At 44.3% G+C, this 13482-nt stretch overlaps 1 protein-coding gene across 1 annotated transcript in view; it reads left to right on the plus strand.

The window, feature by feature from the left end:
• Window positions 1-11674: 11674 nt before the first annotated feature.
• SCTR (secretin receptor) overlaps window positions 11675-13482 on the plus strand; it is a 75039-nt gene continuing 73231 nt past the window's right edge. The window contains exon 1 of the mRNA XM_054478768.2: window positions 11675-12003. Within this exon, the coding sequence (XP_054334743.1) occupies window positions 11932-12003 (72 nt within the window). The 5' untranslated portion in view covers window positions 11675-11931. The remainder of the gene's footprint in view (window positions 12004-13482) is intronic.

Consider the following 13482-nt stretch of genomic DNA (forward strand, 5'->3'; position numbering starts at 1 on the left):
CTGTATCTAGGTGCTGATGATATCAGGATTTTGTCTGACTCCATCTCCTGGTTCTCCCCGGCCAAGTTGGCTTCATTCTCAGCCAGGATCTCCTTATGCTGTAGAAAAGGCTACCATCTTCCTTTTAGCTTGATCATAATGCCAACACATAGGTTTTGTTGGTGCCACTCCTATTGGTCCAGGTTGAGTCCTGTGCCCATCCCTGAAGAAATCACTGTGGTTAGTTGGTTGGAGGATGGGTGAAGCTCTTTATCCAGGCCTGGGTCATGTGCTCACTCCTGCGGTTGCTCATGGAGAAAGCCCCACCCAAATTACATGGTCTGAGAATCGGGGAAAGGAGGTTCTTATACCAGAAGAAGGGGGAATGAAGGCTGGACAGCAAAACCAACAGATATCTATTAACTGGAATCTTACAACATTGTTGATATTCAAATGTATTTGACCTGCAAAAATGATGGCTGATATGACTCAAGCTAATGCATTAATACTCCAGGCTTGGCCTGGTCCTTTCTTATATGCTATCATAGAATTTATCACAATTTGCAATACCATCCACCATACATTCTGCAGTTGCTAGTGTCAGCCATCCAATAGGTTTGCTAAATATGGGATTACGCAAGTCTCTTAATTCTTTAATCCCAGCCTCAGTCGTCTTTCTGGGCCTCCTGGGAGGGAGTGCTATCATAGCACCCTGGCTTTATGTGGGTCTGGAGCTGCCAAAGGCAATTTCCTCAGGTCTCTATCATCTTAGCGTAGCACCTGGGACAGAGTAGGCGTTCAGTAAATACTCATCGACTGAAAGTTAGTTTTCCAATAAGCGTTTATTGCTGTTGGAAAAATGCAAAGAAACATAAGTCATAATTGGAAAAGTAATTAAAAATAAGATCTTCTGTCAACCTGGTGAATCTGCTCCACAAAATGAGGAAAACAATGAAACTATTTTATGATGAAAGAAGCATCAAGCCAGACTGTGATGTGCATCACTGGCAATCCACAAGAGTTTGCCAAGACAGATAGAAACCTCACCCTTCTATATGGCCAGGCAGATATAATCTTTTATAAACATGTAATTGTCTTTATCAAATAGAAAAAAATATTTCAGATTTCCTAATTGTAAGAAGCAGGAAATCACAACGAGGAGCCAAATGCCTAGGCTAAACCCCCCACAGAGACAGGAAGACAGGGGGCCATCTCCTGGGTGTTCCCATTTCAAGAAGATGGATCTAAGGCCTCCAAGAAACACATTCCTGGGATGCAAATTGTCAAGAGGCTTGTTTAGGTTTTTAAAAGATTTGCATACATCTCAAAGATGCAGAGAAAGGATTCCTTATTCCGTTTTGTTCTGTTTTTGTTTTTGTTGATACACAATCTTTGTACATATTTATGGAGTACGGGTGACATTTTGTGACATACTTAGACTACATAATGATCAAGTTAGGGTCTTTGGGGTGTCCATTACCTCGAGTATTTACTATTTCTGTGTGTTGGTAACATTTCAATTCCTCTCTTATGGCTATTTTGGAATAAACAAGATTTTGAGACTCAGAAAACAATGGCCCAAAATGAAGCCCTTAGAAGCAAAAGTTTTTCTCTGACCTTCTCTTCCCCACCTATCTCTCAGTCCTGTTCTCTCCAAAGGCTAGCCACTGAAATGGGTCCTTTTCCCTAAGGTAGATCATAGAAACCAGAACTCCTTTTCTCCAAAGCCAACCACAAAAACCCAAAAATATTACTCTAACTTTTCCTCTGCCTTTCTGTATAAAAACTGGCCATAAAGAAATCATCTGACCTTGGCCGGGCGCAGTGGCTCACCCCTGTAATCCCAGCACTTTGGGAGGCCGAGGTGGGTGGATCACGAGGTCAGGAGATCAAGACCATCCTGGCCAACATGGTGACTCCTCTTTTTGGAAGGAACCTCTGTTTTATCTCATGAAACTTCATATGTTATAAATGGACAAATTTCTCTCAAGCCTAAAGCACTACTCTCTTTTACATTAAACTCCTTTATGTCTTTTGTGTTAAAATACATACATGTATGCATGTGTATGTTATATGTTGTGTCTACATACATGTATATGTCTAAACATGTGTTTATATATTATCTACACATGATACCAAATTAAAGATAGTGAGTACTCATAAATTAAATAACTATCACAAATACTTTTCAAATTCATGTGACTTTAGTAACCTTTGGTACATAAATAGAGTTTTCAAATTTTTGGTAAAATAAAATGAAAATATCTTCACAATTTAATTTAGACATTCTTTGCCTGGGTTTATTGGTCAGACGGGTTTATACTAGAAGTTTGAAGGTCTCTACTAGAGACCTTCAACTTGAAGATCATAAAGCTGCTGCTTCTATGATATTTTTGATACTTTCTTAATTTCTCTGTGAGCTTATAAAAGCATGAAAGTGTGGTTTTTGTTGAAGGGAAAGTAATTTTATCTAATTAGAGCACTTTAAAAGTTGTTTTCAATTGAAGGAAAAATGATAGATAAAACTATAGACTATAGTTTGTTCTAACCATTAACCTTTGTTTTTCTTTTGTTTCCATAGAAATTCCTGTGAGGTTTCATCCACATAACATGTCCACTTTGCTAGCCAAGCCTCCTCTTCTCTCCCTCCTACAACCTGTCTTGCCACTATCATCTGATTTATCATCAAAACCTGGTTTTGGCCATGCTCTGAGTCCCCACTCTTTCTGTCACCTCAAGATGATATATAAGCCTCTGTACTCTCTCGGGGAGTAGGCAATCACTGTGTGGTTCTCTGTATACATGTTAATAAATTTTGTATGCCTATCTCCAATTAACTTGTGCTTTGTGAGTTGATTGTTCAGTGAACTTTCAGAGGGCTAATCAGGCCTTGGATTCCCTTAAGTGTGGCTTCCAGAAGAGCAGAGCTTTGGTCCTACCAGCTGTGCCAAACTGTAGGGGCCAAGAGAAATTTTCTCTTTTGCCCTTTGAAGGTAAACTTTTAAGTAAACTTTTGACTATTGAGCTCTTTTAAAAAATTCCTTTTAAATATTTTATTATCAGATTTTAGCTGAGATACACAGCTGATATTTATGACTTTTTGACTTTTTTTTAAACCAAAGTTACCTTTTAAGTGACTTACCAAAGCCAGTAAGCCATAATGAAGGTTATGACTTAACCAAGGACACATAAGGGGAGACAGCTCAGAACAAAAAAAAAAAAAAAAAAGGAAAGTTTTGTCAGTACAACCCACATTTCTGTCTGGCTTATTTTCTAGGGTCTCACCTGAGTGTCTACAGAGAAAGGTCCCAAATCCTTGTGTCCCCTTATAGATAGAAGACAGAAGATCGAAAGTAGCTCATGGTAAACCCAGGGGATTGAAACACACATCTAGCAGAGATATTATAAACCTTCAGGAAGTTTTATAATAGAAACCCAGGAAAAAATGTCTAAATTAATATCTGAAGGCATTTCTATTTTATTTTACCAACAGTATTGAAACTCTTTATTTGCTGAAGATTATTAAAGTCATGTGGACTTGAAAAGCATTTGGGCTTATTTACTTAACTTATGAGTACTCATTTATTTATAAGTCAATTTGATACTCATGTAGACAGTCTATAGACAGACATATACACATACATGTAAATATACAGATAGACACAAAAACTTTATAGTATTGGTTTTATAATTTTGTCCACATGACAAATAAAATTCACTGGTTTAAAAGGACAGCTGGATTCAAACTATGCCTTTGTAAATGGAACAAGTTAAAGGTTATTTGTCCCACATGGTCCAAGCACTTACTGAATTTTAGAGAAAGCAAGGTAGCAATTTACGTTCCAAACATACACACACACACACACAAAAAAAAAAAAAACAGAGAGAGAGAGAGAATTTAAGCTTTTTCAAGGAGTTTGGGTGTGTTAGAGGAAGGTTAAAAATGGATGTCAAGGTAATACAAAATCATAGGAATTTACCATAGAATTTTATAAAGAGATCAAGTTTATTTAGATAGGTAGCATTTAATTTAGTGTCTGTTTTCCAACTGGACCACTGGGATCAGGGTGGAGCCCATTAAGGAACAGGACCAACGAAGCATTTACAGTTTTTAGCGCCTAATGATTTAAATATGTGACAAGTAGGCGCAACTGAAGGCAGAACATTTAGACCCTTAAAGATCGAGGATCTCACTTTTACATTGATTTCTAGGTCCCCGAAAAGAGGGAAACATATGCATCACTTTCAGAGTGCACTTTGCTACAAAGACATTATAAGTGTTTAAACCACACATTTCTTATCTAAACACAAAGAAATAAGTAGCCTCCTGTAGTAATAACCGTTTACTGTAAACGAGTGCTCTTGGCCACCTCCAAAACTGCAGCTGTTGCCAGTCATCACACACACCAAGGTCAAGTTCTCTCTCATACTACAAAGCAATCTCTGGTATCCCCAAAAGCCAAAGAGATCAGGTAACACAATACAAAAGAGAGTAGAGTTTTAGACATGAGAAAAATCTGTTTACAACTCTTTAGACTCTACAGGAAGACAGAAGACCACCAAAAGGGGGCAGTGGTACTTTTCCTATGTTCCTTAAAGTGTTCAAATCATCAGATGTCACCCCCAGATTCTTTCTGTGGTACTGAAGGCAGCAAAGAGAAAGAAAGAATAGGGAAGAGTAGAAGCAAATAAGAGAACAATCCTTAAGAAGGGAAGTAAACACAAGGACCAAGCACATAATTTCAGTCTACTGGAAAAAAAAAGTCCAAAAAACAAGATCCAAAGAGAAAAAGCAGAATTTTTTTTTCTGCTCTGTGTGTGTGTCTGTCTGTGTGTGTGTGTGTGTGTGTAACAGTCTGGTCATAGAGCTCCTTTTAAAAAAATTCCTTTCAAATCTCTTATTATTAGATTTTAGCCAGGACAAAAGGCTGATATTTCTGGCTTTTGAATCTTTTTTCCCAAAGACACCCTCCCAAGTGGCAAAGCAATATCCCTAAAAGTCAAAAGTCATGCAAACATCAAACCAAAAGGAACTGGTTCCCTCACCAGGAATTGAACATCAGCCGTAGCAGCGAGAGCTCCAGATTCCAGATCCTTGCCACTAGACCACAGGATGGAGCGCTTTTATTTACTTCTTTTATTTTTTTCTTTTGGCAAATCTTGCAGGTGATACAAAGCAGGTAGTCTGAGCATTTAAAGGATTTTTAAATTTAAATTTTAATTAATTAATTAATTAATTTTCAGACTCTTTTTTTTTTTTTTTGAGACGGAGTTTCACTCTTGTTGCCCAGGCTGGAATGCAATGGCACAATCTTGGCTCACTGCAACCTCCGCCTCCCGGGTTCAAGCGATTCTCCTGCCTCAGCTTCCCAAGTAGTTGGGATTATGGGCATGTGCCATACATCTGGCTAATTTTGTATTTTTAGTAGAGATGGAGTTTCTCCATGTTTCGGTCAGGCTAGTCTTGAACTCCTGACGTCAGGCGATCCGCCCACCTGGGCATCCCAAAGTGCTGGGATTACAGGCATGAGCCACCATGCCTGACCGCATTTAAAGGATTTTATCTTGTTTCAGATCTAATATTGCTTAGCAAATTCCCTGGATATTAGCATTTCAGCATCAGTGTCAAGTGAGTACTTCTGGTTTAGGAAAGATTTGTTGGATCTGCATTTTTATAAGCTCAACACTTTTATTTTCATCCATTTCCCCCTTTAAAAGACTATTAATCTTTTAATTATGTGTTTTATTACCCTAAGCAATTGTCAGCTGGGCAACAAAGTTGTGTTTTGAAGACTCGTCTTGTTTATTGAGTGCTCTTTTTAATTGGGCACAGAACAGTTCAGAACCAGATGCAGTTCATAGTGACTCTGGAACTGCCACAATAGGAGTTTCAGGCAGGGGCTCAAAGACCTGGGGAACTTCTTCAGGTGTTGGTGATGGACATCTTTGGTTTGCCTCCTGAATGAAGGCAATTTTTCTCAGAATTTGTTTTAAAGGATTTTGGGTGCCACTGGGGGCAAGTCCCCTATTTAAGTTGTCTGGTTCTACAGCCAGTTTTTTCTGGTTGTGTGTGCAAATAAATTACTTTAGGTATTTCAAGAGATTCCCCCTCCACTTTTTCTTTTGGTCACAGTTGCTTATGACCATCCTGGGTTAGGTGGGTCCTCTCTCCTAGACATCCACAAGACAGTGCTCCATAAGTGTTATACATAAAATCAGCTGCTAGTTAACTCAAAGGAGTTGGTCACAAATAAAAAATCAAACCCGAATTTCAAAAACAAGAAAGCAGCTGCAATGTTGAAAGTATGCTATGTAAAGCAAGACCACTGGTACCTAATGCCATTCCTTTGACCCAAACCTCCGCTGTGAGACAGAGGCAGAAAAACTTTGACCCCAGTCCTGAGACAGAGGCAGAAAAAAGGCCATTCTCTGCAGTGCTTTTTGCCTAAACCTCCTGTCCAAAGACAGACTGAAGCCCTCACTCTTAAAGGAAAGAGAGGGTCTGAAAAACAGCCCCCAAAAGTCTAATCCCCAACCAAAGAGTAGGAAGTCCGAATGTAGGAGAACATCTGAAACACCCAATGGGGCTTCTGAAGAGGGAATGCTCATGCTGGTACCAAGGACGCTTTCAGAGACACCAGGTGGTCTGTGGGAGTAACGCTGAATCCTGCCGACTTATGCCAGATATGTCGACCTAAAAGGAAGAAGCTGAGGCAAAGTTAATATAAGTAGAGCATTTATTTGGGCCAAGCTTGAGGATTGCAGTCCGGGAGCACAGATTCAAGTTGCTCTGAATTAGCAGCAGTTACAAGTGGATTTTTAAAGGCAGAAAAGGGGGACACGGAATGGGCTGATGCAAAGTTGTCTGTCAGTAATTCTCATCGGTTTATAGGAATAACATTGATTAGTGTTTGGTTATAAGTGGTAAGCTGTAGTATATGGGTTACAGCGTCCAGTGTGGCGTTATTAGGCTAATCTGTAGCTCTTCGTGGCAATAGCAAGTGATTTCAAGAGATTAATACATAGGCCAGGTGTGGTGGTGCACACTTGTAATCCCAGCACTTTGGTAGGCCAAGGTGGGAGGATTACTTGAGGCCAGGAATTTGAGAGCATCGCAGTCAACATGGTGAAACCCTACCCACTACTAAAAATACAAAAATTAGCCGGACGTGGTGGCACATACCTGTAATCTCTGCTACTTGGGAGGCTGAGGCAAGATAACTGCTTGAACCTGGGAGGAGGAGGTTGCAGTGAGCTAAGATGGCACCACTCCACTTCAGGCTGGGTGCCTGGGTGACAGAGAGAGACTTTGTCTCAAAAAAAAAGATAAATACGTAGGCCAAAATGGGGAGGAGGATGTGAACATGGTCTCATTTTAATGTCTTTCTGGGCCTGATAATTTAAAGGATTTGCATTCCTCAAATAACAGTTTTCTCAATATCATCTTGAGGTTACAGAAAGAATGGGAGGCTTAGATTATGGCAAAACAGGTTATGGAGTGGGGGAGACAGTCATTCTTTTGAGGGGCAACATGACTTCTAGGGAGAATGAATGGATGGGAAATAGAGATTAACTTGTAAATGGCTTTCTTTGGAATTGAAGGAGTCTGAGACACAAACATCTTGTAAAAGGGTCTGTTCAGGTATGGTTACATTCTTGGTCTTCTTTTCTGTAATAGATAATGAGATACCAGAGAGAAGAAAAGCAATTGTTCTTGGTAGGTCCTGACTTTAGGCAGATAAAGGAACTTCAGGGAACAACTTCATCCTATGCTTTGGGAGAGACAGGGGTTGGGCAGGGATAGAGGGGAAGGTCAGACAGACCTTAAGCCTTCTTCAGATCAGCATGTCAAAATGCCATATTTTGGGGTAACAGTTTCTGAGCCCCAACAGCCCTTACAGGTGACCTCTCTCCAAAGAACAACTCTTGCCAGCTTTTAGAAGCACTGCTTTCACTCTTTGCCCCTTGTTAAAGAAAAAGTTACTTCGACACTTGCTAAAATGGTAAGGATGATTTCTTTCAAGACTATAGCAACAGGGGCTTTGCAATGGGGTGGAGCAATCACGCTCTACTCCAAATACAACAGGGATAAGTGAAGATTTACAGCCAAGGAGCAGGGTAAGGGTCAGTGGATGGAAAATTACTAAGAGGAGATATCAAGGCTGGCAGGATTCTTGCTAAACCTTCTAAATAGAATTTTTGCTAAAGGCAGACCAAGGGCTTAAATAGCAAAGATGGAGAATGAGGAACAGAAGCAGATATCAAAAGTAATGAGATATCAAGAGCGGAGGAGGAGTTCTTGCTAAACTCACTTCACAGGATCCTTACCGAGACTGGGCTAGGGAAACTGAAAACAGGACGGGGAGCCAAGGTCAAGGCTTAGCTGGGAAGAGGGCTAGAGGAGCCTGACCAAACTTTAGTCAAGGAGTGTCTTCGTCACCCTTCAGACTTCCTGTTGCCAATCCCTCCACCTCACCATCCCTTGCTGGTTCCTGCCTACTCCCTGCACATAGTCCTTTCATTAAACTCCCTTTGATTAAACCATTTGAGCCACAGTTTCTCCTTCTCCTGCCAGGCCCCTGCCTGCTCGTCCCTACCTACCTCACAGAGCTCTTTTAATGAATAAGAAGATGCGCGCAAAAGAACTTGTGAAGCCTAAGTATAAGGAGACCATCTCCATGTTGGAGAGGAATCCTAGTACCATGCAAAGAGCTCTAGGCAACAAGAAAAAACTTCCCTTTTGCCCTCTGAAGTTCCACTGAAAATCAACTGAAAAAAAAAAGGCAGATTCATAGGAGAAAAGGCATGCAAATTTTAAAATGTGCACGGGAGTCTTTCAAAACACAACTCAAAGAAATGGCCAGAGGGTGGACGCTTTCATATTCTATCTTGAAGTTACAGGAAGAATGGGGGCTTATGGTGTGTGGCAAAATAGTTTGGGGGGTGGTGGAGAAGAGGAGGCCTGGCTGGTAAAGTTGGGCTTGTTATGCAGGTGAAACCTCACAGGTAGCAGGCCTAACAGAGGATAGATTGTGTGTGTGTGTGTCTTTCAGACTGTTAAGGTATTGAACTCTCAGTTAACCTTTCTTAGATCTGGACATGGGAGGTTCCACAGAGAAAGCCTGGCTGCATCAGTGCAGAGTTCTCTCTCCAGATGCAATGTCCCCAATAAAAGACAGCCTTGCAGGGCTACTTCTATTTGGAGGCCCTCTGAACAGCCATCTCAAAATATGTCAAATAATAGGGTGAAATATTTTGTTTCCTTCACGACACAGGCTTGGGCTCAGTCCTAGATTCAAATCCTGGCTCCTTCCCTTATTAGCTGTGCTGATGGAGGCAAGCACTTATCTTTCCTAAGCCTCAAGTTCCCATCTCTTATATGGTCTTGGAGGACTGGATATGATAACACACCCGAGCTTCCTAACAGACTCCCCAGCACGCGACAGGTGGTAAATATATGGTTAGTTTTCCTACCTCTTCCTTTCTACCCCTATTGTGAAATTGTTGTCTCAGGCAGGTTTTAAGGACCTTTCAAGGAGCACTTCAATCCCTTTTCTCAACTCTCTAAGAGGCAGAGCTTCCCATTTAATCAAGAATGGCTTGCTACAGGCCAGAAATGTATTGAATTGCCCAGAACTAATGTTGTTTTGCTTTTTCATCAGATATCATGAGGCTCTGGTATAAAGCACGGATTGCATTTTTGTGTTGTTTTCTTTTTATTTATTTCAACCCCAAACAGCCATACACAGCGTTGTTACAGAAAACATTCAAACAACACAGAAGTCTGTATAGTAAAAATTGCAAGTCCTTACCTCAGGCACTTTGCGATGGACATTTAGGGTGCTGTGGTTCAAGGAGCCTAGGAAATAACATTTTTCTTTCCAGCCTGAAACTTGAACCAATTGAGAAATAAGATCAAGACAGATGCAGCCAAATATCACTTTATAAAATCAGTATTGCAGAATGTGGTTTATACTTGTGGGCAAGTGGGTTTCCTAACTAAACCCCAGAATTAGAGAGACCACTACCCTGTCACTGTTCATACTGGACCAGTTCCAGTAGAGCCTCAACCACTAATCACAGCCTGGTCCAGGGAAATCCAGTTACAGGCTCTCTGTAGGGGGGCACACTGTCAAAGGAAGGAGAGAGGAGGGGACCGAACTCATGCCAGTTCCTTATTCCAAATGCATCAATCATGTAAGCTGGCCTCACCTGTGTATATGTGCGTGCATGCATGCATGCGTGTGGGTGCACATGAGGTTGGGGGACAGACAGACAGAGAGAGGGAAGGGGTAGAAACAAGTCAGGAGCATTATAGTAATGACTGCTGCCCATGAGAAAGAAAGAAGTAAGGGTGGTTCCCTTTCCCCACATATCATCTCGTTTCCTGCCACTGTCATAGTGCTTCTGCAAACATCCTTGCACATTTCATTAGGACCTTGGGTGAGAATTTATGTAGAAAGAGTTTCTAGAAGGGGGTTGGTGATTGTGTATACTTTAGGTTTGATGTGTACTGAGCATTGATTTTGGACCTAGGAGCTGAATGGATTTTCCTCCCTTTTATTTCTGCTGGGATTTACCAGCCTCAATTTACTAATAGTCTCTTCCAGTAGGGAAGGCTGCTAAGGACAACACATTGTTACTTTAACAGCTGCATGGCCTTCTGAGTAAGGGCCAGTTACAGAGAGTCAGGTCAGCCATGTAAGGGTAGATCCAGGCTTTCCTGTCTGAGCCTCTGAGTTGTAGTACCCAGACATGTAATGAATCCTCCTCCACCTCCAATGCCCTCCTCTGTCAAATGGACATCATATCACCTAGGGGTTTGGGAGAGAATTAAATGAGCTGATGTACTTAAAGTGCCTGAGAGAAAGATCAAGAAAGGAGGAGAGAGAAGGAAGGGAGTGGGCACCAGTGCTGACTAAGGAAAATTGAGTTTGCAAGACCCATCTAGGGCTGGGCCCAGTGGCTCATGCCTGTAATCCCAGCACTTTGGGAGGCCGAGGTGAGAGGATCTCTTGAGCCCAAGAGTTCAAGACCAGCCTGGGCAACATGGTGAGACTCTCTTTTTTAGGTAACAGTAAAAAAGGGCCATCTGGGGCGCCTTGTACTAAGAGGCCAAAAGCAAACCTCCAGGATACGCAGCACCGATGGAGAGGGCTACTGGAACTGTCTGCCTGAGGCTTAAATAGCCTCCCAGGTGGTTCATCCTCAGGACGGTCCCCAGATGCCTCAGTGTACCACAGATCCTCCTTGGTGGTCATCAAAAGAGGAGCTCATGGGAGTGAAACTTCATGGAATGAGCGCCAATGACTTCAATAATGAAAAAAAAAATCGGAAATAAAGTGCAAGGTAGCTATCGCGGGGGAATAGATGCGATAGGCCTTGACTGTGTCACAACTTTCAGTCCGAAAGTGGGTATTATCAGATGTGTTGTTAGGGATGAGAAAGCCGAGGCTTACAAAGGTGACCTAAGTTGCCCACCGGCCCCCAGAGAGCTTGCGCCTTCGGTCCGTGGACTCCAGAGACAGTGCTCTTTCCGGACCCGGGGTCGGGCGGGATTGCCGCGTGGAAGTTTAAGCCAGCGTGCCCTCTCCTGGCCTCCTCCAGCTTGGGCCCAGACTGCGGGAGCCGACTCCGGGCCCCCGCGCCCTCCCTCTGCCTCCTCCCCTGCCAGCCTCCGCGCCGGCCCCCCGCCAGTCCCTGCCTGGTGGAGGAGGTGCGCCGGCAACGCCGCGTCCTAATCAATGGGCCGGGCGGCTTAGAGAGCGCGGCCACCTGGTGCGAGGAGGAGCAGTCCCGGGGCCCGCCGCAGGTCGGGTGGCTCAGCCATGGCTCCTCGGGGCGCAGCGGTCGGCCGGAGCCCGGGACCCTGCGCGGGGCGCTGAGCTCCCGAGTGGGCAGAGGGCACGGGCAGGCGGACGTCGGGGTGCCTTCGGGGAACGTGCGGGCACCATGCGTCCCCACCTGTCGCCGCCGCTGCAGCAGCTACTACTGCCGGTGCTGCTCGCCTGCGCCGCGCACTCGGTAAGTACTGCGCCCTTCTGCAGGCTGGGGGCCCGAGGGAGCGACAATCTCGCCCTTTCTCCGGCCTCGGGCAGGATGCAGGTGGAGGGGGACTAGCAGATCTTCCCCTGAGGAATAGGGACTCTTCCCTCCCAATCCTCCCAACATTAATCTCTCCCAGCTCTTCTCCGGAGGGACCCTTTCCCAAAGAAAAACGTCGTGCGCTCCAGGCGAAGGCAGCTCTAAGATGAATCCCCGTGCCCACCACCGACCCCTTCCTCTGGTCTGGCTTCTGAAACTCTCCTAGACGGAAATTCTGGAGCCGCCCCTGGCAGTGCCTACTGTGTCCTGGGCGCTTTGCCTCCAGTCTTTCCTTGAAACCTGGTAATCACCTTTCGAGGCTGATATTATCACCGTCACTTTACAGACGGAAAGGAGAGGAGAGGAGAGGAGAGGAGAGGAGGGGAGGGGAGGGGAGGGGAGGGGAGAGGAGAGGGGGAATAAAAATTCTTGCTCCAAGTCAGAAAAAGAGGATTGGAACCCACATCCGTATCAGTCTGCCCCAAAACCTTGACATTTTCACACTCACGGGCTGCAGATGGGAAAAGCTGAGGGAGCTCTGGCAGGAGCTTCCGGGTCTGTGATGGGACCGCCTGCCACTCTCCCCACACCCTCTCGTGTGGGATGCGGCTCCCTAATGTCTGCGTGTCTGGTGGCTCCTGGGCGCTGCTGTTCCCCAAAGCCAGGTCTTGGCAAGGGGCTGGAGGAGGAAAATAATAATGATGATGATAATAATAATAATAACGATAATAATAGCGGCAGGATGGGTGGTTTGTTTTTCTTTCCAACAGAAATTCCTGGGAGTCCCGGGCCTCTCTGAGCTCCGGGATCTCTGATAAAGAGAGTGGCCCCACCTAGACCAGCAGAAAGGAAGGAATGGGGAGAGAGTGGGGGTTAGAGGTGGGGGCCAGATTCCAGAATCATCCCTTCCCACTAGCATTCCAAACTGGTCCCCAAGGCGTCTGTTCCAAGAAGCTCCCCAGGGAACGTGCCTGGGGACCCAACTGAGTCTCTGATCTCTGTCCTGGGCAAGTCTCATGGTGTCCAACCTGCTTGTCTTCCCGTAGTCCCCCCCGGTTTGATTATAAGGAAAACCAATGCTCCCGGAGCTGACCAGAGTGTTAACACTCAGGAGATGCTCATTTTTCTGGTAGCCCCAAGACTTTCAGCAGCAGTAGTTGGGATGAGTGCAATTTGGAGCTTGCTTGGAGCTCCCTTGCCACCGTGGAGCCTCCTCTCTTCAGTGGCAGCGCTGGCCTTGGAAGATGCTAGAGCAACAGCACGCACTCATGAGTTTCGACTTCCAATTTAGAGAAGCGCCAACTGGGATACTGGGGACAGTGCAAAGCCAGGTAGAGCCAGGAGGTGTGTTATTCCGTGGCTGGGGGTGGGAGAGGCAATAATTCCTTCCTTGGGACCCTCCCAGCCTCCTTCCTAAGT

Source organism: Pongo pygmaeus, chromosome 11 (assembly GCF_028885625.2).
Source record: "Pongo pygmaeus isolate AG05252 chromosome 11, NHGRI_mPonPyg2-v2.0_pri, whole genome shotgun sequence".
NCBI lineage: Eukaryota > Metazoa > Chordata > Mammalia > Primates > Hominidae > Pongo > Pongo pygmaeus.